General features: G+C 37.6%; 1 protein-coding gene and 1 pseudogene across 1 annotated transcript; one reads left to right on the top strand and one right to left on the bottom strand.

Annotated features, from left to right (window-relative positions):
- On the top strand, positions 1-25396 carry LOC105294689 (cytochrome P450 4V2). Its single transcript, XM_011363983.2, has 11 exons — positions 1-430; positions 7018-7130; positions 8543-8628; positions 9405-9595; positions 9991-10060; positions 11410-11536; positions 13591-13776; positions 16712-16814; positions 21098-21232; positions 21325-21504; positions 23003-25396. The coding sequence occupies exons 1-11, from the start codon at positions 220-222 to the stop codon at positions 23173-23175; spliced, it is 1575 nt and encodes a 524-aa protein (XP_011362285.1). The 5' UTR covers positions 1-219; the 3' UTR covers positions 23176-25396.
- LOC105294688 lies at positions 19384-20929 on the bottom strand (annotated as a pseudogene).
- Positions 25397-27298: the final 1902 nt, after the last annotated feature.

The following is a 27298-nucleotide window of genomic DNA, read 5'->3' as shown; positions in this document are numbered from 1 at the left end:
GCTTCTCGGCGGCCAGGCTTGCGCTCACCCACGGCGGGAGAAGGAAGAAGTGAGAGGGCCTGGCGCCACCTCTACCCACTCAGGGATGCGCCCGCCTCTCGGAGTCCGGGAACTCTTCCCAGGACCACAGTATTTGAGCCACAGGCGCTGGACCTCGCACCGGCTCCCGCTATCCTTTCAGTGCTAAGTCCCTGTGTGAAGAGGACCACAGGTGCGGGGATGACGCTGTGGCTGGTGCACATCGGGCAGAAGCTGTTGCTATGGGGCGTGTGGAGCGCCGTCTCCGTGGCCGGCGCCATCCTAATCCTGAACTTCCTGCAGTTTGTGGCGAGCTACGCACAGACATGGTTTAAGATGAGGTCGGTTCCGACCGCCGCAGGCAGCTACCCGGTGGTGGGACACTTTCTGCAGCTGAAGCTGGACGCGAGAGGTAAGGGACCGCGCCCAGGCTGGCCTCATCCTCCCGCCCCGAGGGCAGGTGGGTTCCCAGCCTGCGCGGCCCTGCCCAGCAAGGGAGTCGGAGGCGCGCAGCTGGAGCTCCCTGCCGGCTTTCTCATCAGCCTGGAACACCAGGGACTGAGAGGCAGGCTGCTAAGAGAGCCGCTCCCGCGAATGGATTCCCAGTTCTATCCAGTTTTCCCTTTGACACCTGACACAATTGTTAGTGCCCTTTATCTATACTGTAGAATGCGGTATTTCCTTTCTTTGCAGTTTAAAGCCTTAAGCGCAGAAACACTTCAAAACTAACTCTCTCTCTCTCTCTCTCTCATTCTCTCCCCCCTCCCCCACCAGAAATCACGAGACTTGACTACAAACTTTCATTCCTTTTTGGCCTTGTGTTATGGCGAACGATTGATTCTAAGACCCACGGAGCCAATTGAGATTAATTATGAGCCTTTATTAGCCAGCCAGCGACTGACTCTCTACACGCAGGGTTAGAGGCGATCAGCCCCGAGCTTCCAGAGGAGGCAGCTTATAAAGCCTCCAACTACATCCTCAAATAAGCAGATTACAAGAAGCAGCAGTTAGCTGTTAACGTTTTGTACAAAGATAACTGTATCTGGGGAACTCTCAGATCAAACAGGGCCTAGTAGACAGTTTTATCATCTGCACCTTGGAATGTTGTGCTTCTCCTGGGGCTGGCGCCTGGAGATATCACCTCCCTGTAACTGAGTTACTGCTCTCCCTGGGGGCTGGCGCCTGATGATACCACCTCCCTGAAACTGGAGAATTTCCACTTTTACACTTGGTATTTTAGCCAGTTTACATAATAATAGTAAATTGTGATGACAGGGCCCTCCCAGAAACCCATACAGCAAGCTTCAAAAGTCTTATGTATTCAAGAGTGAATTGTTTTTTATTGAAATTATCTTTTGAAGAGATAAATTTATATTATGTTTTGTTGATGGGGAAAAAAACACTTTAAGTTAGAAAGCTCTCAGAAGTTCCTGATATTAGCAGTCCCTGCAAAGGGAGGGTGAATTAGATTTTAGCACTTCATTTGCATGGACATGTTAGCTGAGATACCCAGAGAAGAAAATTCAGATTTGCCCAAAATGACATATTTTAAATGAGCCAAGATCAGAACCCAGTTCCTCCTCAGATTGTTAATAGTAGTTTTAGAGGCTGAACAAACTCCAAAGCTTGAATGATTATTTCTTTTCCATGTCTCTTTCTCCAAATAAAAATAATGCTGTCATTTCGACTTCACAGAAATATGATGAAGCATCATGGGAGAGCTACCAAACTACTGAAAATGTTTCTGGGAGAAGAAATCCCAGTAAACTTTTCACCAACCACCATCAATGTGACAAATGTTATAAGTGATGCAACAACACAGTTAGATGTATGACCACTACATTTGTAAAAATCATCTTGGCTAACACTAAAAACAGAGCTAATCTTCCCTTCAACCTTAAGGCTTTATAGTATTAAAAATAATTTTGTAGAAATATAGGGCCTCCCCAGCCTTTTCCACCTGACCCTCAACAAGAAACGATTTACTTAAGAAATCTCATCAGACTCTTTGGTGAATTTTTCTAAGAATTGAAATCTCTAGTGAATAAGACCTGTTTCAAAAACAAACTGAGTCGAATGGATTATCAAAAGTAATTCTCCTTGGAGTTACTTTCTAAGTGAAGAGAATGACAATATACTATCTTTTACAAAGGGACTTTTTAATCCATCAGCAAGTACTGGCATCAGACAAACCTTAGCTCAGCTTTCCATCTTTGCAACCAAGTTGTAAAGAGGGTATTTAAAACTCTCTAAAGTTTTTTTTTTTACCCGTTACTTGTAAAAGTAACTATACTACAAGTTCTTTTAAGGATTAAATTTACTGCATGTGTTATTAGATCACTATCTAGAATTTGGTAAGGGTAAGTTCTTTCATTGTCAATCATGCATTTATTGACACCCTGCTTTGTGCCAAGCACTGAGCTTAGCAAACCTGGGGATATCGGAACATTCTAAAATATATTTTCTGCTCTCAGTAACATTGTCTCTTATACGAGAGGGTGTGGCTTTCATTTTATGGCTACTGTCCAAATTCTGGCCTCAGTAATCTCACCTGGAGTACTGCAGTCGACGTCCAGCTAGCCTCCTGAACGCCAGCATCTTGCTTTCCCGGTTCTCATGTCAATGCCTGCGTTCCACAGCCGCTCTCTGCTACGGGATCTGAAACCTTTAAACCAAAGATTTCGACCTCTCTTTCTCCTCTGTCAGACCACACCAAGGCGGTCAGTATATTAGTATGACATGTGATATTTTTTTGACACATGGTATTGTTGTGTCCAGAATAACCAGACCCAACTTGAGTGCTCTTAACCAGGAGACAGTTTATTAGCCGGCGGCTGTCCTTGCAAAGGAGCAGCACCGAAATGCCAAGATACCAGGTTTTTAAGCCCTAAATCCTATTCCTCATTCTGTCTTAAACACAAAGGTCCATCTTTCTCCTATTCACTACCTGTCAACCCACTGGTCAGGTGTGCAAGCGGGAAGTACAGAAGCAGAAAGCTTGTGTTAGAATGTTATGTTCCTATGGGTGATTGCCTATGTTCCCATGGACAATAGCCAGTGTTCCCATGGGCGATGGCCAAACAGGAATTTTCAGCTTATATACAATTGATTATTTTTCATGCCACGCAAGCAAGCAGGGTTACACAGGCTAAAATTGGCAGTTAGCGTATGAGCTCATTGTTACAAGTTTCATGATTAACAGAATGTGGTTAGGGGTTCCAGAAACTAGGCCTAAGTTATAGACTTCTTTTGTCCAGTTTCAGGTTTTAATTATTCTTTAACCCTTTCATATTTCAGCGGGCCATTACAGTATTTTGATAATATTGATCTGACCTACCTTTTATTTCATAGCAGCTTAGCCAACCGTTTTGACTGGAAGACATTTTGAAATAGTGCGGTATAATGGTTAAGACTGTGCATTCTGGATCTGGGTGCCCTGGGTACAATGCCAGGTTCCACCATTTATTAGCTCTGTGATATTGGCCAAGTTACTTAACCGTGCACAATTTCCTCAATTGTTTAATGACTGTCATAATGTGCTTCTCATCTAACTCGTGAGGCATAAAAGCCATTAGGCATCTAAAACCCTCGACACTAATGTATGTATAATTACTTGCCACAGCAAATAAAATATGACATAATGAATGTTAGCTATTTTAGGATAATTATTATTAGGTTTTTATGTGCCAAAATGTGCAAACACCCTTTAAAAAACAATTACTATTTATTCAGTATCATATGCAAGAGGCATTCCTAAGCCTTGACTCCGCTCCCACTGCACTTTGAGCAGCTTGCCCAGAAGTCCAGGGGTGGGTGAAGATAAGGGATGAATGAGGAACAGGGATGAACGGAACATGTGCTCATTTATTGGCACTGAAAGAGAGTTGAAAGGTTAATTGTTTTTTATGCCATGTCAATTTGTCTGTGGTGCCAAATTCCATGTTAAAACATCCCTGTCAAAATTTCAAGAGTTATATCAATAGCCTCACAATGGGGTTGGTATTAGTTTTGTTGCTAGCAATTGAGCATTCCCCTTGACTGGAAGAAGACCTGGGTACCCTCCCAGCTAGCCTGCTCCTCTTCATCCTTCTCTATCTAGATTTTGCTGGCAATTTCTGCCTAATTTCCTAACATGTAGTCAATTCCCCAGCTAAGACTCCAGTCCTTCCTTGACTTTGTGTTGTTTGCTTTGGGCTTTCTTTAACCTTTGCCAGGCCTTTTCTCTGAGGTCTGGGCCCTATGCCCTAATCCTTTAGTCTCTGGCTACTATCCTGTGTTTCAACTCAGGTGCCACGCCCCTATATGGTATTCCCTGACTGAGAGTTTTGTCATTGTTTGACCTTTGATGCAAGGCTGCATTCCCCAGCCTGGGGCCTCACAGATATCAACACAGAAAATGTTGACTCCTAAGTTTTTCTCATTATTTCAATGTTTTAGTAGGGATTGATGGTCACCATTTCCCCACACCCAACACAAGTGCCAACCATAAAGCAGGGCCAAGGTCCCTAATCCTGACCGCATCAAATCCCAGCCCTTTTTTCACCCTTAGAAACTTCCTGTGGGCCCAGCGTACCCAAGTTATTCACAGATCTCACACACATTATTAGTGTTATTGTCCTAAAATATAACTCCAGTCATGCTAGTCCCCATCAGAAACTTTCAGTTATTTCCTAGAGCGCATAGATGGCACTCAAACTTCCATAGCCACCCAGCACTCCAATCTCATCTACCAATGTGATCATCCCCCATCCTATGCTTTGGCTGAAGCTACAGGGAAGTTTCATAACTCTGCCTCTGCTCTGCTATTTTCGCTGCTTGCTTTACATTCTCTTCTCTTATCCTAACTTCCCTGTTTTCTGCCTACAAAAAGCCAACTCATTCTTTTACTATTTATTCTCAAATGCCATCTCTTTCATGAAATTTCTCCAGTCCTCTCAATGAAAATCAATTACCCTTCAGAATTAAACTTCTTTTCTAACATCCCATTTCATTTCATCTGCTATTGTGCTCAGTTACAGAAGTAACCATTTCTCGTGATTATAAATTCCTTGAGAGTAGGGAGTGGGTCCTTTGGAGGTGCATATTCCTTGCTTGTGTAATGCATGTGTGAGCATATTGTATTTTCAGGGAGAATTAAGGTACTTCCATCATATTCATTCTCATTTCTGGGCATGTCATAGGAAACCGATTTGATAGACTACCAAATTTCCCTATCTAATCCCTATATTGTCCTCAATGCGCTCAGTAATTCTTTTTAGCTCAAATATTCTTTCTTATATTCACTATCACAGTTCTTCCATATTTTTGTCACATTTCCAACCCAGATTCTACCACCTGAACTCTTAAGTTATAAGCCTCTTTCCTATATCAAAGAAAATATAGACAAGAGGCAATTATTATATATTTGTGTGTATGTGTTCTTCTCCTGCTAACAAAATATTTTTTTAATCTTCCTCCAACTTCTTATTCTCTAGGTACAGAAAAGGAAAATTCCTCTCTTCTTTTAAAGCTTTTTTTTATTTAAATAATTTTAGAACCATAGAAAAGTTATAAGATAGTACAGAGTTCACATATACCATATACCCGGCCTTCTCTAATGGTGATGTTTTACACAATTAGTATAATTATCAAAACTAGAAAATTAATATTTGTACAATGTTCCTAACAAAACTATAGCTTTTATTTAAATTTTGTAACTTTTTCCAGTAATGTCCTTTTCCTGTTTCAGGACTCAGTCCAGGATCTCACTTGACATTTGGTAGTGGTGTTCCCTTGCGTTATATTCTCCGATATTAGTCTTCTCTAATCTGTGATCATTTATCAGTCTTTTCATGCGCATCATGATCTTGACACTTTCGTTGAGTATTGGTCAGGTGCTTCGTAGAAGGTCTCTCGGTTTGGGTTTGTCTGTCGTTTTTTCATAATTGATTGAGGTTATGCATTTTTGGCAAGAACACCATAGAAATGATGTTGAAAGCTTTTCCTTTAAGATCAGGAATAAGACAAGGATGCCTACTCTCACCACTTTTAGTCAACGTGGTATGAGAAGTCCTAGCAGAGCATTTAGGCAAGAAAAAGAAATAAAAGCCATCCAAATCAGAAAGGAAGAAGTAAAACTCACCATCTGCAGATGACATGATTGTGTATGAAGAAAACCCCAAAGATGCCACCAAAAAACTGTTAGAACTAATAAACAAATTAGTAAAGTTGCAAGATATAAAATCAATGTACAAAAATCAGGTGCATTTCTTTATGCTAATGATGAACTATCAGGAAGAGGAATTCAGAAAACAGTCCTATTTACAACTGAATCAAAAAGAATAAAATACCTAGGAATAAATTTAACCAAGGCGGTAAAAGACCTGTACACTGAAAGCTATAAGACGTTGATGAAAGAAATTGAAGATACAAATAAATGGAAAGATAGAAAGAATTAACTTTGTTAAAATGTTCATATTACTAAAAGCAATTTTCAGATTTAATGCAATACCTATCAAAATTCCAATAGCATTTTTCACACACCCACAAAAATGAACAAATAATCCTAAAATTTTTATGGAACCACAGAAAAACCTGAACAGCCAAAACAATCTTAAGAAGAGCGAAGCTGGAGACATCATAATTCCTAATTTTAAACTATATTACAAAGCTGTAGTAAGGAAAACAATATGGTATTGGCATAAAAAACATACACATCGATCAGTGGAACAGAATTGAGAGCCCAGAAATAAACACTTGCAAATGTGGTCACCACAAGCATCTCCATTGTTTGGTATTTCACAGTTAATCAGGTCGTTTCATATGTCAGCTCACTCATAATTAAATTAAATTAAATTACCTTTATAATTTATTCATTAAATCATTTAATAGGGACCACGTGGTTTACCTTTAAGATGTGAGAGGCCTGGAAGATACTAAATGAGTCGCCCAAAAGTAAAAAAGTAAAGAACCTAAAAGACACAATAAGAAATTTGTTTAAAATTAAATATTTTCTCCCAGAATTTTTTCAGCAGATAATTAACTACACTGAAGAATTCCGACACCAGCCAATAGTGAAATTCTGGTTTGGGCCAATGCCAATAGTGGCCCTGTATAACGCAGAAGCTGTGGAGGTGAGTCTGTGATAAATATGATCAATATTTCACTATAATTTGATGGTGTGAGAATCTCACAATAAACATAATGGATATGTCCTTGTATTTAATTGAATTCAGTACATTGAGCATTCCATTAAATATTTTAGTCTATGTTGGAACCATTTAATGCTTTCCAGATATAGTCTGAATTCTGGGGAGAGTGGCAGCCTCCAGATATCTATAAGCATTTGTTATCAGGTCCCAATATATTTATTCTTTTATGGAAAGTCTGCAGAAGGATACAGTTTTATAGAACCATAAATAGATGATTCCATCAGGTGAGCACATATTATCTGCCCCATACTATGTTAAGGTTCCCAAAATATAAGACTATAAAATATGAGTGTTTGCTTCAGGATGCTCAGAATCTCATTTATATCCATTATGCATTTATTATTTCAAGTTAATTTTCCTAAAACAAAATGCTAACCTGATATCGATAGGGCAGATGTTGTTAATCCATGTTATTGAAATTGCTTCTCAAAAAGATCTTATACTTTTTACTTATTTTTGTGACATTGGGGAAATTATCTTGTGGTTTGACGTGAAAGGGATTTGGGTCAGGGAGCAAAAAATGGGATAAACAGACCTCTTTTTAGAACAAAATAAATTTAAAACAGCATTTTCCAGGGAATTGTGCTGGGATCTGTTTCTCTTAGTTATTGTAGTGCAAATGTTAGAGTTTCTCTAGTACCATACTGCAGAATCTTGGTCCAGAGTAAATAGTGAGAGGGCCAAACATAGGATTTTAGCTACTGCCGACTTAGTATAAGTAAGCTTGGTATGTGTAGCTAGAGATCAGACCAAAGTAGAAAACTCAAGCCAGAAGCTTGGGAAGCATTTTATGCTTAGTCCTATGTGCTCATCCCTTCTACTTCACTTTGATTCCAGGTTAACCAATAACTCCCATGGCTTCCAATGTTACTTATATTCTGGAAACACTCACATGCGTCTAGTACAATCCTTTATTCTGAGCTTCATGTATGCTTTCAGACCATGGCAACTTGAATGCGTCCATGTCAACATACATGAAAATGAACTTGTGATTTCCATCTTCGTAGACATGGTCATCCTTGGATTCACCTGCCCCATCTCCACATACCCCTCCCCCTAAATAAATGATTCCACTTGGTTCCAAGTTTATGGCAGGAGCCAGAGAATTTTGGACATTGTCCTTTCTCTCAACTCCATTTAGTCCCCAAGACTGAACAACAGTTATGTATTCCAAACTCTTAATGGAATTTCTTTGAGGCACAGGAATGAAAATGATTTACAGAGAAATACAGTTATGAAATGTTGCTTTGACAATTAGTTTTGTTCTAGCTAGGTATTCTTATAATTAAAATTGTTTTGACATCTACATATCTGTTATTTTTTCTCTTTTAAAGGTAATTTTATCGAGTTCAAAGCAAATTGACAAATCCTTTTTGTATAAGTTCCTGGAACCATGGCTTGGCTTAGGACTTCTTACAAGGTATGTCAATGTAAATTTGTAAAGCTGTCTTGTGGGTAACTTTTTATATCAGGAATTAATTAAAGGTAGTCTTCCTATAGCAAGACTGCTATCAGTTAGTAGGGAGAACCTAGAAGGAAAGGTTAGGTAAAAATGGGCCTTTGATAGGCAGGACCCCTGGATGTATAGTAATCTCCAGCCACAGTATTCAATAATGATGATCACCAGTGTTCCGAGAAGGATTAGAAGGTTCTGATGTATAGATGGAGTAAAGCAAAGGAGAGTGTGGAGCAGGGAAATCTTGAAAATTAAATGAAAAAAGCAGTCAGACTCAAAGAAGTATATGGAGCGCAGTAATCTCAGTCCTTGAGCTGGCATCCAGAAATAGAACTTCATTGACTGAGACAGAGAAAGGCAGGATCTTTGTGGGAACTTTGGAGAAGTAGAAGATAGTAGAGATCAAAGTAGACTCATGGAGCACATTGATCTTCTGAGGTCTAAGGTATTTATAGAGAGGGGGAAAAGAAATTCTAATTTTTAGAAATTCAGAACTTAGAAATTTAGAAAAATTTAAAAGTTTTTCAATTTTTATGAATGCTCTTTTAAATATTGGTAATATAGAACAATATTGAAAATATTCACAGTCTGTAATTATATATGAATCTTTCTTTGTCATTCTGACCAAAGCATTTGAGAATCTGTAGATTAAGTTGTTGCAGGAGAATTTTGTTGTCTTGACTATACTTTGTTTTATATGTTGCTTTCCTTTTATTTGGAACCATGTATTATATTTCTAGTACTGGAAACAAATGGCGCTCTAGGAGAAAAATGTTAACACCCACTTTCCATTTTACAATTCTGGAGGACTTCTTAGATGTCATGAATGAACAAGCAAATATATTGGTTAAGAAGTTTGAAAAACATGTTAACCAAGAAGCATTTAACTGCCTTTTTTACACCGCCCTTTGTGCCTTAGATATAATCTGTGGTAAGTCTCATCAATTTGTTTATAAAACTATGGCGTAAAGATAAAATGGCCCAAATAGAAAACAGCGTTCCATTGGAAAGCCAATGAAGTGATTAGAAAGGATATTGGACTCTTCTGGGTGGTCCTACTGCCAAGTTAGCCACCTAAGCAGCAGCAGCCACCATTAGTTAGGGCTCTGAGCAGAACAGTCACAGAGCCAACATGCCAGGAAGGTCACAGCAAAGAAGGGGCAAGAACAGGGAGTAGGAGAAGCAAAAGGTACAAGTGTGAAAAGGGGGAAAGAACAATTCTTAGATATACAAGAACTTATGTCTTTTTTCCAGTGTTTGCCACTGGAAAATAAACACAAGGTATGTGCATGAATTGAATGGTTGCTTCTCAACTGTATTTTACAGAAACAGCTATGGGCAAGAATGTCGGTGCACAAAATAATAATGATGCTGAATATGTCCGTGCAGTTTCTAGGTAAATGAAGTCCTTTTAATTATTTTTAAATTGTTATTGATTAGGGCTTTAAAAAATATATTGCTATTAATTTTTTGTCTGTGTCGTATCTTTTTCATTGTTTCAAAATAAAACGTTATACTAAAAATCAACCTAACATTTAAGCATGTATTCAACAGTGGAGGAATGGTTGTATAAATTATGGCACAGCCAGATTATGCAGTAATTTTAAATGATTATTTTATAATATATTCAAAGATTACATTGTGATGCTATGATAAAAGAAAAAAAATTTAGTATGATAACCACTAGGTATAAAAAATTATTCATAGAAAGAAAAAACTATAAGATACTATACCAGAATATTAGCTGTGATTATTATTGTTTTGTGTATGTGCTTCTCTTTTTTTGTCTTTTGTTATTTACTCTCCTTTTTCATATTTCCTGTACTGATTATGTATTATTTTTTACTAAAAATAATCATTTTTACTTTAAAGAATCGCTTAAAATTATTCAGCTATTAAGAGGCAGAGCCAGGATTTATTTGGATATATTCTATCTTTAAATCCACTGCTCATTTTGCTTTACCTTAACAAATATTTCTTTAGCATGTATACAATCTGCCACTCATTGCACAAGGTACTGACTAGTTTTATAGTGTCCCACAAAAGAGAATGACAGGAGAGACGAGCATTGAAACAAATAAATTTAAACTTATAAATTATAATAATTGCTTAGAAAGAAAAAATTAAGTTGATATTAGAGAAGAAAACAGGAATATGTCCCACAGATTGAGTGACTAGTAAAGGCCTCTCTGAAGAATTGGCCTCTAAGCCGGTCACAAAGGAAATGATGTAGAGGTCTTTCTGCTCTATCACTGAAAATGATGAGGGATGTACTTAGGACAGATGTGTGACAGATGGGTATTTAATGATGACTTTTGTGTCAAAGAAGACAACCGGTTGTTTTCTGTCACTCTAGAGGAGTGATCAAGGAAATCACATTAAAAAGGAGGGGACATTAAAAAGGAGGAGACTTCATCTCACCCTGTGGTATAAGAGCTATAGGCAGCTGGGGAGCTCTGGAGCTCTTCCTGGAGAAACAAGCAGAGATCAGATGACCATCTACTAAGGATGTTTTATAATGGATTTGTCGTTCTTCTAAGGAACCCATTCAATTTTTAAGCTTCATCGATTGTGTAATAACCCATGCCTTCATTGTTGAGCATAAAGCATGACACTCTTAGCAGCCTCTAAGACAAATCATCATCATTGCCAGATGTTACTCTCACTGAGACCAGGCACCAAATAGATGTACAAGCAAAACACATTTTTGATGTATCAGCTGATGTATTTTTATTCTATTTATAGGATAAGCGTTACGATACATCAAAGAATGAAGATGCCTTGGCTCTGGTTTGACTTTTCATTTCTTTTGTTTAAAGTAGGATGGGAACACAGAAAAAGCCTACAGATTATACATAATTTTACTAACACTGTAAGTTCTTGATTGTTTTTTATTGTGGTAAAAGCTACATAACATAAAATTTATCATGATAGCCATTTTAAATGTACCATTCAGTGGCATTAAATGTATTAACAATGTCGTGTACGCATACTACCACCCACTTCTATAACTGTTATAAGTTCACGATTTCTATTTTTGTTAACATACCCAAGTGTAGGAACATTGGGCCTCAAAATAAAACTCGAATTGAATAATAATGGGAAAAGGTAGGTGGCATGATTACATTTAAATTAGGTTTCAAAGGCTATACTTTCAGGGATCATTTCTATAGTTCGTTACGAAATTAGGTATTCGCCAAGTATTAATTAAGCACTTGTTAAGGTGGCAAAGGCTGTACCAAGTGTTAGAAATATAGTAATGAATGTTCCCTACCCTAAAAGAGGTTAGTCTAGTAAGGGAGGTCGTCTATAAATAAATAGTTACAAAATGTCACGTGAGCTATGATCTTTATAAACAAACAGGGTGCTATGTTAAAGAAAAAAAAAAAACAATAAAGTCAGGATCTATGTTATTAAAAGTCTTCTGGAAAATGTTTGAATTAGGCAGTAGTTTTCAAAGGCAAAGGGCATTTATAGCAGTATCTTAACTTGGAAAAGATAAAAATTAACTAGATATTACTATTTAATTTTCAATAGCAAGGAGATAGTGATGTTTTAAATGTAAGATGTTAGTCTTTGTGTTAAAGAATTGTTTATGAAAAAGCAAAATTTAATTGAAAATATACATCAAATTATAATTTAAATGTGCTGATAAAGTGCCTTATTTACTCTGCTGTAAATTTTGCTTTAAAATATATTGGAATTGCTTCCTTATGGTGAGGTACTGCCTGCCATCAGGTGGTCACTGAGTCAGTAGATGTCAGACGAAAGAGATGTTGGATTGAATTGCCTGCAGTGGGGTATAACGTAACCACCTGGCAATAGGAGAATGATGAACAGTTTGTATTCTATGAGTATAATTACACTTTTCCTCAAATGTCATGCATCAATACAAATATCAATAATTAATGAATTCCAAATTGAATGGACAATATTATTCATTTAATAATTATTGAATATTGCATATTGAGTGCCAGGCAATAAGGAAGGGTTCCACCAAGAATAAAAGAAGAAATGATGTTTTGACCTCAAAGAACTTTGGGATCTGTTCATTCAAACCACCTAGGAGCAGGTTTGATTAATTGCCTAATAGGTTGAAATGTATAACCAAATTAAGCTTATGGGCTTTAATTCTTTTATTCACTCAGCAAATATCTAATAAACATTCTTAAAATGACAAGCAGTGTTCTAAAGGTTGAAAATATATCAATGGACAAAGACAAATTTGTTGGTCTGTGGGTGATATATTCAATTTGGAGGAGAAAGACACTAACTAGCAAATACAATAATGTCAGGTGGTAAGAGAAATGGAAAAAAGTAAAGTAGACTTGAGAAGAGAGTGAGTGCTAGGAACTAGGGTGGGTAGCAGTGATCGGAGAAGATCTTTCTGATAGTGTGACAATGAGCAGAGGCCTGAATGAAAGGAGGGAGCCAGCTATGCTGGCATCTGAGGAAAGAGCATTTCTAGACAGAAGGAACAGCAAGCATACAGAATGATTCTCTTCTCCAATACAGCACGTAATCAGAGTGATCTAATTACTTAATGATTACATAATGAAAGATTACATAATGATTGCATTCTTTCCACCACCTAAACTTTTTCTCATCAGCTCATTCAAATCTCTAGGGCACTATTTAGTAGACTATTACTCCGTTATTATGTTAGAAAGACTGCAAAAATAGCCCTTGGTAATTATAAATTTGTCTGACATTAAATTTTTTGTTAAAAGTCTTATCAAATAATGCCGTAAAGATGTTAACAGGAAACTTCACTGTATTTTCACAAAAGCCTATGTTATTGTTGACTTAGAAAGAACAGGAAAGATTTTGAAAAAAATCAAAGAAGCTAGTATATTTTCTAGGAAAATGTATTATTAGGCAATCTGACCTTCCAAATATAAGCATGTGATTATTTAAATCATACAGGTCATCGCTGACCGAGCCAATGAAATAAAGAAAGAGGAAGAATTTAAAAGCGAAGACAGGGACACTGCCCTCTCTAAAAAGAAACGCAAGGCTTTTCTCGACTTGCTATTAAGTGTGACTGATGATCAAGGGAACAAGCTAAGTCATAAAGATATTCAAGAAGAAGTGGACACTTTCATGTTTGAGGTATTTTTGTATCATCGTGTTAATTTCAGGTATCATTGAACAAATTCCAGTTTTTAAAAAATCTTTAGTATTTTTTAAAAGTCTAATCATATTTTAAAGTAGCTTAATATAACTGAGGAATAATCATTATATTATAATTAGAAATTATAATTAAGTACTAGATCAACTTCCTTCTTCCCCAAAAGCTTTTGACTCCAGGTGGGTACAGTGGTAGACGCATATTTATCTCAAAGAAACCTAAGGCCCATCATCAGACTTTTCCAAGCAGAAGAGCAGCCAGAAATTGCTCGGAGTTCTCTCTATTGCTTCCTTTAAATCTCGGAAACAAGTCTGTTTCTTCACTCCTTCCTTTTTGAAGTTCTAGACGTGAGCGCTTAGCTATGGCTATGAGCTGCCCCAACTAAAGAAGATAATAAGAGCCCTGCAATAGAGAATTTAACCAGTTCATGATTCTAAAGGGAGTTTTGGTCTTCAATTAAAAAAAAAAAAAAAAGTGAGTTTTTTGCAAAGATAATTCTCACTATATTGAATATCACAAAGAGCAAATCTTTCAACATGTAGATTGCCAAATAAAGAAATGGTTTTTAAAAGCACCATGGGTTGATATCCTGGAAGTGGGGGAAAGAGAAAGGCATCAGTAGTTTTTGATGGCCCACTGCATGCTAAACATTGCGTTTGCTAAACCTAGAGCCCTCTGAATGCAGTGCTGATGCAGAAGCATTTTCCCTGGGGTGTGTGTGGGAGGGTAAGGCTCTGTAGTAGCAAGCTGTGTGAAGGGCCTGCACACATGACTTCTGGCTCTGTGCTGACCACTGTATAAGATTGTCCAGTCAGTGCAGAGCTCTGTCACAATTTCCCCATGTGTAAAATAGACAGGTAGACTAGATCAGTGGGTTTAAATTTATTTTTAAGCAGAGCATTTTATTGAAAAGAAACTTTATACAGAAAATGGACATCTAATTAGCTAAAAAGTGGAGAGCTATTAAGTGTGTGGGCTCTGGGGCCAAATCCCAGCTCTAACCTGTGCTAGAGGTATGACCTCGGGCACCTGCTCTAGCCTTTCTGGGCTTCCATGTCCTCATCGTTATAGCGCGAGCCTCACAGAATAGTTATGAGGATTAGATTAATAATTTCTAAAGTGCACTAAGAATCGTGCGTAGCATATAGAAAGCATGCAGCAGATATTTGCTATTATTCAATTTTGAAGTGGAGAGACCTTCTTACATCTCCACCCTACATGCACACATGCACATATATACACACGCACACATACACATGCATGCGCTCTCATAAAAACACTTACACATATACATACACACATGTGCATGTGCACATGCACATCCATCTCCCGCTAGCAACCTCTCGCTTTCATAAAAACAACCAGACTAATGATCTCTTTCTTTCAGCTCTAGCTGTAATTCTATTTTTTTTCTTCTTCACATCAAATAGGAGGCCCACGTACAACATTGTGACCTCCTTCATAAGGTCGATACAGGCCATTGCTGCCATGCCCCGCATGCCCCAGGTTTTTGCGCCTGCCCAGTTCCACCAGGGGCTTCTGCCAACTCCGTGCTTTATGTTTTACTGTCTTCAGGCAGCAGACAAAATGAAACGGAAGTTCAGCAGCTTCTCTTACACATTTGGATCAGGCTTCCACTGATAAATTTAAGAAAAGCTATTTAGCAAGAGCACTTCCTTCTGCGACTTTAGTAAACAACTTAGTGAAATTGGCCAGTTCTTGTCTGGAGTTCAGAGTCATTTCTGTAAAGGAGCTGTGAATGTGAGAAAATGTAAGGACACACCAATATCAGAGACTTATAAACTACATATATTTTTTAAATTGCAGAACAATTCTCAACAGTTCAACTTCGGAGCTTTTTTATAAAACAAGTGCTTCGGAGATTCCTGCCCAGAGAATGAAATATTACAACGATCACTTGTGTCACATGGGAAAATAAAAAAGCAAAATCTTCCATAGAGGAGATCGTTTGTTGTTTCTTTCTTTTTCCCTAAAAGTCTTGATCATAACAGCTATAATAGTATTATTGGTTTTCCAAATATATTTTTTTCTAAAGAACTAACCATTTTTGCATGTGGAAATTTCCTGGTGAGATGAAGATAGGAAATAAGGGGCTAAAACACTGAATGGGCAGAGAATAAAGTTATCCAGGCTGTTAACATTAGCATTGGAGCTGGAGTCTCCTTACCCCAGATCCTCCACGTTTCTTGAAGGGAAGATGTGGAATCTGCTTTGTCATCAGACACTCCAAGGGGTCCATTCTTGCCTCTGCCTCCTGTTAGGCCGTCTGGCCTTGGGAAAGTCATTTAGCTTCTTTTCAGGTCTCAGTTTTTAATCTCTAAATGTGAATAGTGGTATCAAGTATTCCATGCAGATTTCGTGGAAAATAATTGAGTTAGTTTCTGCAAAGTGTTTAGTATTTTGCCTAAAACTCAACAAGGATTAATTGAGGCTATTTATCAACTTCTTGACATGGAGACTATTGCTCAGAACCACACATACACTCCCTGGCTTCCAGCAATGAAAAGTAAAGCCTACTTTAAAAATGAAATAAGAGAAAGTAGTACAGATCTGGCAGGTTGGCTCAGGAAAGTCAGGCTTTTCTTTCTCTTAAAGACAGTCTAGTGAATGTAGTTCTCTCAGAATGCCTCTTCTTAGCCCAACCCAGCCATTTCTCGCCAAATATGTAACTCAGTGTAGCATTGAAATGTCTCTCTAAGCAGAGGCCTCCACTTTGAAGGAATTGGTTTATTTGTTTATCACCAAGGTGAAATAGTGTACAAAATTAATTTGTTGCGTTCCAGGGTTACATTACAGCTGTCAGATCTAGAGACAGCTCAAAATAGATTTAGCATTCTTAATCTTAATAGAACTCTGAACTCTGGTTTTTAAACTATTTTTTTCTCACCTTTGTAGGGCCATGATACAACTGCAGCTGCAATAAACTGGTCCTTATATCTATTGGGTTCTTACCCAGAAGTCCAGAAAAAATTGGACGATGAACTGGATGAAGTGTTTGGTATGTTTTGTTCTTCCACTGATCACACTGTGGGTCCCAAGTCCAGTGAAGCGAATATAATTTTTGCTCATTAAGGATGTGCAATAGGACCTGTTCTAAGGACACTGTAATAAGCAAGAAGGCTTCCATATGGGATCTTCTCTGGAACCAGTCTCTTTTGCAAGGCCTCATCTGTTCATTTACAGGCATTTGCTAATTGCTTGGCATGTGACAGCACTGGGCTAGATGCCGGGGATGCACAGATAAATGTTGCGTCTTCAAGGATCTCACTGCTTAATAGATGAAAGCAAGTCCTGGTTGTGTGCTTGAATGATGTGAAGAAGGTGTTTTGAGAGCAGCGAGGAGCAGGTGAAGCTAGTTGAGGGGTCGAGGAAACTGGTTTCATATAGGATCACTTCTGGCTACAAACTAGAGAAAAGACAGGTCAAGCTGATAGGACAGAAATTTCTACTATGCAACTAGCAATCTGTAGGTAAGAAGACCCAGGCTGATACCAATAGGGTTGTTATCAGAGTCTCCAGTTTGCTCTTTTTCTTTCACATTTACCATCATGGCTTTTGTTCTCTTGATTATTGTTCCAGGTCTCATGTTTATCTTTAAGGCAAGAAGAAAGGGGAGGAGGGATTAGAGGACATATTAGTTTCCTGTGGCTGCTGTAACAAATTTTACAAACTGGGTGGCTTTAAACAACAGAAATTTATTCTCTCACAGTTCTGGTCACCAGAAATTCAAAATTAGTATCTCTGAGCTGAGCTTAATGTGTTGGCAGGGCTGTACCCCTTCTGGAGGCCTTAGGGGAGAATCCATCCCTTGTCACCTCTGGTCGCTGCTAGCATTCTTTGGCTTATTGCCACATCCTCAAATCTCTGTCTCTACCTTCACATCATCTTCTCGTGTGTGTGTGTGTGTGTGTGTGTGTGTGTCTGTGTCTGTGTGTCTGTGTATAAAATCTCTCTCTGACTCTCTTTTGTAAAGATATTTGTGATGGCATTCAGGGTCAACCTGGATAATCCAGGATAATACCCCCATTTTAAGATCCTTAATTTAATAAAATCTTGAAAGATATCTTTTCCCAAATAAGGTAACAGTTATAGAGATTAAGACCTGATATATTTGTGAACCTACCACAAAGGGTCTATGCATTGTGCCATTGATTTTATCTTTTGTTTAATCACATGTCATCTGGCTTCCCACAGCTGGAAGGAGAAAAGAAACAGGTTGGGTTGGTCAACCAACATAGTGGTGTCATGCATTTTCACCCAGAAAAGAAGTGAAGAAGGAAAAATAAAGAAAAAAGGAGAAGGAAGGTGTTCCAGAAAGAAAGGAACCGGTTGAGTGATGGCAGAGTGGACAGGTTGGGAGGACGGTTGTTTATAGTGAGGGACAGGTAGAATTCGGAACATTTTGTAGACATATGGGGAGACGAAGTTGAAAAAGTAATTTCATGTTCAGATTGTGTGAGGACTGGAATTTCATATAAAGACAGAACACTGTGTTGTAAAATGAAGACAATCTAAACTTCTCGACTCCGTTTCTCTCATTTTATTTTTTCCCTATCAGTTTTAATTTCTCTCAGATTGCCTCTGGTGGGAGAATTTGGTATTCTAAAAACTCAGCTCTTTTGAAATACGTTCACATGTTTGTATCCTCTTAAATTTCTAGCTCATTGCTGGTCTAACAAATGCTTTTTCATCTCACATAATTAGTAACACCATTATTATTAGAATCTTTATTCTGCTGCTTCTCATGTATTTGCTAATTACGCATCACTTTTCTTCCACTCCTAGTATTAGTTCTAAAATTTTTCAAGCAACCGATTTTTAGATGTTGAGATGCAAATGTTAATTCCTCTTGTGATTTTTTTTTTTACTGAAGTAAACTTCACATAACATAAAATTAACCTTTGTGTGTATGTATGTGTGTGTGTACGCATTTAGTTTTATCATAACAAAACAACTTGTACACTTTCAATGTTTAAAATGAACATCATCTTTTCTTTCCAGTGAGACAAAAAGAAAATTTAAGAATAAATGGGAACAAAATTATAATGTCAATTCTAAATAAGATTCTACAGATTCACCATTCTCCTCATGTATGGCAGATCTCGAGTCATCATTAAGAGAGAATTTTATTTTAAAAGTGTCATCTTAAACTACAGGGATGTCGATTAACATCACAATTAAACATACCAAAGGAGGATAATTGTTGTCAAAATGCCCACTTACCCCTTCCAGACATGTCAAACTCACCCTTTGCTGCCTCTATAAAACCATTTTTTTAATTAAAAAAATTTTTTTATGCAAGAAAAAATAGACAAATACATGTTGGTAAATGCTAACTGTACATATTCACATAGACACACACTGTAATCTCTGAGCCCAATATACAGAGAAAGAAGAGAAAAAGCTAGAATTCTATGTACTACCACACAGGGGCTGAGTACCCCTTAGCCTCCTGCAGAGCTAACAGAACAGAAAGTTTTTCTTTTTTTCCCCACAGAATCATGGTATTGATTCCATAAAGTTTTTGTTGAGACAGGAAGGAATAAAAATGAATGTGGAACATAAAGGGGTAGAGGTTCTTTCCCCGCTGTATTTTGTTCAAGGTATTTCGTCCTCAAATAAGTTGAGGACTAGGGTGCAAAGGAGAGAAAAGAGACTTCAAGAGCAAAGTGACTCAGCCTAAGAGGTGGAACAGGGGTGAAGGGAGGCTCCCAGGAATGGAAAAAAATTTAAAGGATAAGGTTGGAATACATCAGTGTTCCTTATTTATTTCCTCCATCCTCCTCTCCTTCCTCTCCCTCATCATCTCCTTCATCCCCTTTATCTTATTCCCTTCTTCATCAATATCTTTCAGTCCTCCTGCTCCTTTTTCTCCTTCTCTTTCCTCCTCCTCCTCATCTTTTCCTTCTAATTCCCCTTATTCATCATTCATGTCCAGAACCAAGTAGTACTGTATTGGATTTTGCCAAATGTCATCTTTGATGACATCTCCCAGCTCATCTGCATTGCTTCAGAATGGCCAAAAACCAGGGAGAGAATCTCTCTCGTTCCTCATGCCACCTCTTCTGGCTGGCTTATTTCTCCATTTGAGTTGAATATTTTATCAAATTCTTTCCGGATTTCCTCACTGATTTCAGTGGATTTTGAGGATGGGTCCCCACTCTCGCTTAGATGATGAAATTCTTTGGAGATAACTTTATTTTCAAAGGAAAGGTCTTCATCAAAATGAAAATCTATTCTGTGGCCTAATTTAGTATCTTTGAATTCTGTCACTTCAACTCTGGTGCCTTTTCATCCCCCTCTCCAAGCAGTGTGGGCTTAGGGATGGATGACAAATCTCGTTACCCCACAATTTTGGATTTTGGCGGTCAATTACAACCTCTTCTGAAAAAATGGTTGGTGGTCCTAAGAAAATAATAGTAAATAACTCTTACTGCACTCTTTGTATCTAATGGATCATTAGTGGATTTCAAAGCTGACCACTCACAGTGTCAAGTGAGGGAGATTCTCAGCAGGAAAGTGTGCAGAATGAATCCTTATGAATAACATCTTTAGGTACGTCTAAAAAATAAAATCACTATTGGCAGAAATTTTAAAAAATGGTTAATGGAATTTGATATATTTCTGTTCTGCCTTCAAAATCTCTTCACTGGTTTGTTCATTAAATCAGTCTATTTCAATTTGTATCAATATGTTCAATGGTTTCTTGCTGTACTTTTTCTCCCTTTGGAAAATTCAAAGAGATGGATGTCTCCTCCAGCCCGGAGGCAAGAGGCAGTCTTGGTTTCTTTTTTCAGGTGGTGACAAAGGGCATTTGGGGGCCACACATATGGAGAAAGTCTAAGAATCTGACCCAAGAGAGGATGCACTTCTGGAAGAAGCTCTGAGAACTCAAAATTAATCATTGTGAAGTGTACAATTTAGCGCAATGTTGTGCAACTGTCACCTCCATCTAATTCTAAAACATTTTGGTTCCCCAAAAAGAAACTCTGTACCATTCACCAGCTGCTACCCATTCCCTCTCCCCCAAGCCCCTGGCAACACCTAATTTACTACTCTACTTTCTATAAACTGAATTGTAACCTGTTGTGTCTGGTGTCCTTTACTTAACATATTGTCTCGTTTTATTTCAATTGTCTATAATATTAGAAATTCCCCTTTAGCTGTAGGTATTTAACATTCAGTGTATTGATTAATGTATTCTTTTTTTTATGTCCTATCCCCCAAGCCCTAATAGTGCTTTCATTTATTTTATTTATTTCATGTATTTACTTTAATCAGGGAAGTCTGATCGTCCGGCTACTTCAGAAGACTTGAAGAAACTTAAATATCTGGACTGTGTTATTAAGGAGACCCTTCGTCTTTTTCCTTCTGTCCCTATAATTGTCCGTAATCTTAATGAAGATTGTGAAATTGGTAAGAATTCTATAATTAAAGTGGGAGGGAGCATGGATTTTTAAATGTCTGTCTAGCTCCATTTTCATGGCATACTGACTACTTCTTGACAGCGGGATTCAACATTGCGAAAGGCTCTCAAATGTTCATCATTGCCTATGCACTGCATAGAGACCCAAGATACTTTCCAAATCCCGAGGAATTCCAGCCGGAGCGATTCTTTCCCGAGAATATGAAAGGACGCCATCCATACGCATATGTGCCCTTCTCGGCTGGACCCAGAAATTGTATAGGTTTGTATCCATCAGGTCATCGGTTTAACCTTTCAGGCCCACAATAATTTCTTTGAGATGTAGTGTACCATATACAAGCCTTTTAAAAAACTAGTTGTTTTATTTTTTTCTCCACTTTACTATACATTATTGATTTAAAATATGACTATCATTAAGTATATTAGTTTCCTGGGACTGTCGTAACAAAGTACCACAAACTGGGTGGCTTAGACAACAGAAAGTTATTTTCTCACAATTCTAGAGGCTAGGAGTCTAAGATCAAGGTGTCAGCAGGGCTAGTTTCTTCCGAGGCTTCTCTTCTTGGCTTACAGATGGCTGTCTTCTCCCTGTGTCTCCACATAGTTTTTCCTCTGTGTGTATCTTTCTTGACCTCTTCTTTTTAGAAGGACATCAGTCAGATTGGATTAGAGTCCATATACATGACTTCATTTTAATTTAATCACCTCTTAAAAGGCTCTATCTTCAAATGCAGTCACATTCTGGGGTACCAAGGGTTAGGACTTCAGCATATGAATATTGGGTAACACAATTCAACCCATAACAGAAAGTATAATAAGTTTTATGGTAGAGTTTAAAAATGTTGTAGATTTTGGATCAAAGTAGAATATACTTTAATGGTAGAAAACTTATTTATAACAGTTATAGTTAACCTAATTTCTGTGTTTATTGCTTTTAAGAATTTTTTTTTTTCAAAACCTAAACAAAGAGCCAGAAGAAGTACTTAAACAAAATCAGTGCACATCACTTTGCATTATAAACACTTTTGGCTTTAGTATCTCTATCATTTTATCACTTATGTAAATGCAGGCATTGGTAAAATGAGACCAGATTTAAACAGATAAAAGTGAAGTAAATTTGGTAACTCTATGGTAAATTATATTTGTCAATGTTGATCAAGAAAGGAAGGGTTTTGATGGTGAGACGCCCAGTTGAAAGAACACACGAAGGGCCAACATGAGATGAAATGGCAGGCACCAACTTTATGACTGGAATGCTTCTGCGCTAGGGAACTGCATGGGCTCCATATATGTCAGAGCACAACAGTGGCATTCTGCCACACATGCGTAATACAACAAGCTGAATCATGCTTACACGAGCTGGGCGTAGGCGCCCTACTACATCAATGTAACATTCTAAATCCGGAGTCTTATTCCTAGCTGTGAGCCTGGATCACAGCCAGAGCTGGGACCCACAACATTAAAGGCCCAGGAAAAAAGTATTCTAGAGTACTGACTCTCATGCTTCAATGAGCCCGAGGGCGGGAGCAGGGGGTGGGGGGCTGCAAAAATACAGATTCCTGGCCCACCTCAGCTATTCAGATGGGAGTGGGGAAGGACACTCAAGAATCTTCATTTTTAACAAGCATCCCCAGTGATTCTGTTCCTCCCAGGGCCTACTGTGAAATGTTATATTGCTCTCTTCCTTTAACAGAACGTGATCTTCCTCACAGTTGAGACAGACCTATAATTAAAGTGATGTTGTTTACATTAATTTAAAGGTCAAAAGTTTGCCATCATGGAAGAAAAGACCATTCTTTCCTGCATCCTGAGGCATTTTTGGGTAGAGTGCACACAGAAAAGAGAAGAACTTGGTCTGGTTGAAGAGCTGATTCTTCGTCCAGCTAATGGCATCTGGATCAAGCTGAAGAGAAGAAATGCTGATGAACCCTAACTATATTATAGGGCTGTGCCTTTATCATGAATAAGATCTTCCTGTAAATTTGCAGTTACAATTTATAGATTACGAGTTCAATACTCTTCATTCCTGGACCCAATTTTTTCTTGACCCCACTTACCTTGCGGTCAAATTTACCAAAGAGAGAGTTTTTATATTTTCATTACCATCATAGTTCTTATCCCTGGTCTTGATCCCGTAGTAGAATTAACTGATATCAGTACCCAAATAAGCATATAACATGTCTCTCAAGAGAGGGATCCATAAGCCAATTCAATTCAATTGACAAATGCAAAGAATATAATTTAATTGAAATATGCATGTATACATATACATTTAATTTGAAAAGCATACATACCTAAATACTTAGACTTAATGAACTTAAGTTTTTAAAATTATATCATTGATATCAGTTATGAGAATTATTATGATACTACTTTTCAGATTTTATCAACTAGTATAGATCATTTATAATTTGACTCATAGGTTCTGTTCCTATTTCTTTTTTGACTATGCACTTACAGCCTTCATTTCATTCTATATAGCATCACAATAATCCTTATATATCATATATTACTGGGAAAAATTCCTGTTAATAATCTCCAATCCTTCACAGTGCCTCCTAAGGTTGATTAATGGTTTTGGAGGTAGAATGACCTTAATGCTTATCTAGTTATATTTCTTTTGATTAGAAGTAAGAGAATAAGATCAATGAGAAGGTAAATTTCTCTCCAAAGTCATGCCACTAGTAATAAGGCTGGAAAGAGATAGAGGTATATATTCTAAATCTACTTTCGATATGATACACTTCTACTACAATATGAAACTCAGGCCTATAAGTAAGTGTGTCATTAGAACACAGACCTTCTGCCTCTGATTTTGGCATATTCTTCTAGGTTCTTCCATCATGAAAGAAAATAGAAGCCGTTCATTTATATTTAGTAACCCAATAATATTTCTCTTCATTGAGGTTAAACTTCCAGGAAATTTAATCCTCCAAAACATACCTATCAAGCTGATAACTGATACACATTCTCTGAATTTTAATTCCATTGACATTATCTCTGTTCCTCACTCAGTGACTTTAAAACAATTCTTTTAATGAGTATTTTTAATAAGATTATTTCTTTGGTTTTCTCAAAGCGATAGTAGATAAATTAAGAGGATAGAATATATATTCAATGGATATCAAAAAAAGAGGTTACAAAACCAAAGCCATTTAAAAAGCACCACTTTGCTATCCCAAAGAGCCCAAGTATAGACAACTCAGCAGCTGAGATGATGAGAAAAAGTCAAGGATGTTTGCGATGGAGTTGAAAAAGAGTCTCATCATATGGTTAATTTTTGTTACCTAAAAAGTAGATATATGTAGAAAATCTCTTTTCCAGAATGCTTTGAGTAATTAAAATTTTATTCATGGAAATTGGCATTATGCCTCTATTTTATGCACTTACATTTAAACCTTGCAACTCCCCTCCCTTTTAGTGACCCTACATTAGATGTGAAATTAAATTTAAAGTAAAACATTGCTTAATGTTAACCTTTTGGCCTACAACGTTCATTTAGTCTCAGGATAATTTGTTATTCACATTTTATATGGAAATTCACTTAAATAGTGTCAGAGTTGGAATGGGGAAATTATGTCACAATCTGTAGTATCAAAATGAAGATGCTGATTTTTTTTAATAATAGGATGATCAAATGTCTATTTGTTTCCCTATATTCTGTTATGCTCCTGCCTGAAAGAGGTGTCTTAAGAAAAATACATTTTAAACATTTTATTCTAAGAATTGATGTCAGTTTGAAGTATAGATAACTTTAAAAGATAAATTAGGGGGTGACTGACTCATGAAGAGTAATAAAAGAAATAGCACATTTGAGTCAATGTCATCAGTGTCACTCAGACTTTCTAAAAATATGATCCTTGTGCTGTTCTCATAGACCGATTTCGAGTCTCCCTAACTCTGAAAAGTGAACTAGAGGAGAAATAGAAATACCAAAACATTTTGCTCAATTGATAGCACAAAGTGAAATCTCTTAGGGCTACCTGGGAATCAGCAAAACCCATAACCATCCATTGGGTCCCAGGGATGCCCAGGGAAACCTCTCTGGTGATAATGGACTATTGAATTGATGCTCCAGTCATTGTCATAGACAACAGGGGAATGTCAGTTTCTGGAGCAATTGACCTATCTCATAATTAAAGAAATTTTGGTCACAAAAAGATCAGTTTTTACCTTGGAATGCATCTAGAAGATCTAAATGTATTTCTTTCCAGCACCTAATGAAATGCTGGTGTGTGTGTGTGTGTGTGTGTGTGTGTGTGTGTGTCTATGTGTCTGTGTGTCTGCGTGTCTGTGTGTCTGTGTGTGTTTGCATGCTGTTAATCGGCTCCGCCTCCTGGCACCCCTATGAATGAGTGATGTTCACAATGCCTTGTTCTCAACAGCTCTGTTAGGCTCCTGTAGACTGATGCCTGTGGCTGCCTTTATGAAGGCAGTCCATCTCATATTTGGTCTTCCTTTTTTCCTGCTGCATTTTATTTTACCCAACATTATTGACTTTTTCAAAGAACCCCAAATACTCATGATATGCCTGAAGAAGGACAGCTTCAGTTTTGTCATTTTTGTTTCCAGTGATGTTTCAGGTTTAATTTGTTCCAGGACCCAGTTGTTCATCATTCTGGTGGTCCAGGGTATCTGTAGAGCCCTCCTCCAACATCACATTTCAAATGAATCCATTTTTTTCCCCGTCAGCCTTCCTCACTGTCCAACTTTTGAATGCATACATAGCAATTGGGATGAGAGGGTATAGGTAATCTCAGCTTTGGTCTCTAATGATGCATCTTTGCTGTTGATCTTTCCTAATTCTTCCATTGCTTCTTTTCCAAGTCTCAGTTTTCTCTTGATTTCTTGGTTCCAGTCTCCATTCGAAATAAATATTTTTCCAGTCTGCCTAGAAAACTTCTTTTTCTAGGAACAATACCCTCTTTATTTTTGGAAATGCCCTGTGATAAATCCACCTCCCTTTCCTTCTGTTCTTATCCTTTTTTATCTTCAACATATAAACACTGTAAATACGTGGTTCTAGTTGATGCTGCTGCCATGTTCTTAAGCTCTCTCGATTTCAATCAATTGCAGTGTCTAATCAGAATTCTCCCCTTGGATTTTCCCAGCTGGAATTGAAGAAGAGATGGTTAATCTCCTTTGTTAGAAACTTCAAGTTTAGCTGAATGGTAAAGAAAATGTAGGAGCAAGAGAGGTTACTGCGCACTCCTGGAAAGGAGACACAACTCTTTTTTACTATATTGTAGTTTTGGGCTCCTTTCTTGCTCAAATTATTTCCAAGTTTTAAGTTGTATGTTATGGAAATAGAGTAACTTAAGACTTTTAATCCACTCAGGTATAATTATTTTTTCATATGCCCACAGCATCATGAGAATGTGGTTGTGCTTCAGGCTTTTCAGCCTTCTATGCCTACATTAATTAATTGCTGCTACCATCAGCAATATTGTAACTCATGTTGATTTCTTAGTACAAGAAACAATGCTGTTTTTGAAAGCCAAGGACTGCAGTGTCTTGTAATGATATAACTGGAGGGAACCACAGGAGGACATCTTTTTCCCTCAAAGGACATTCAGAGAATTAGAGTCAGTCTATTAGTCTAATAATCACCTTCAGTGGCATCTAAGAACTGCCAGCTCATCTTCTCTTAAAAGGGTGACAGTGAGTCTCCGTGTGAATTAGATGGTGCATAGCTGTGGATGGAAGGACCATAGTGTCCTCAATCTGTTTTACTTTTTCCTTTTTAATTCATTATTCATTTATTTATTTATTCATCATTTTACTCTTTTATTCAATGAATGTCTGTCAAGTGCAATTTGGGGTTCTGGGGATAAAGAGCAAACAAACCGAAGTCCTAGGCCTAACAACAAGGTGTGAGGAATGGACAGCAGAAAAGCCATATAAAATGAACAAATAGGTAATGTAATGTCAGATAGTGGTAAGTGCTATGAAGAAAAATCAAGCAATGGATACAGGAGTGATGGAAGATGCCTTTTAGATGAGATGCTTAAGGATGGCGTCTCATGTTTTCTACTGCTCTAATTTTTTTTTTTTTT

This window comes from Pteropus vampyrus, unplaced genomic scaffold, assembly GCF_000151845.1.
Source record: "Pteropus vampyrus isolate Shadow unplaced genomic scaffold, Pvam_2.0 Scaffold92, whole genome shotgun sequence".
NCBI classification, from domain to species: Eukaryota; Metazoa; Chordata; class Mammalia; order Chiroptera; family Pteropodidae; genus Pteropus; species Pteropus vampyrus.
Note: the sequence above shows the minus strand (reverse complement) of the source record. Positions and strands in the feature narration are given on the sequence as shown.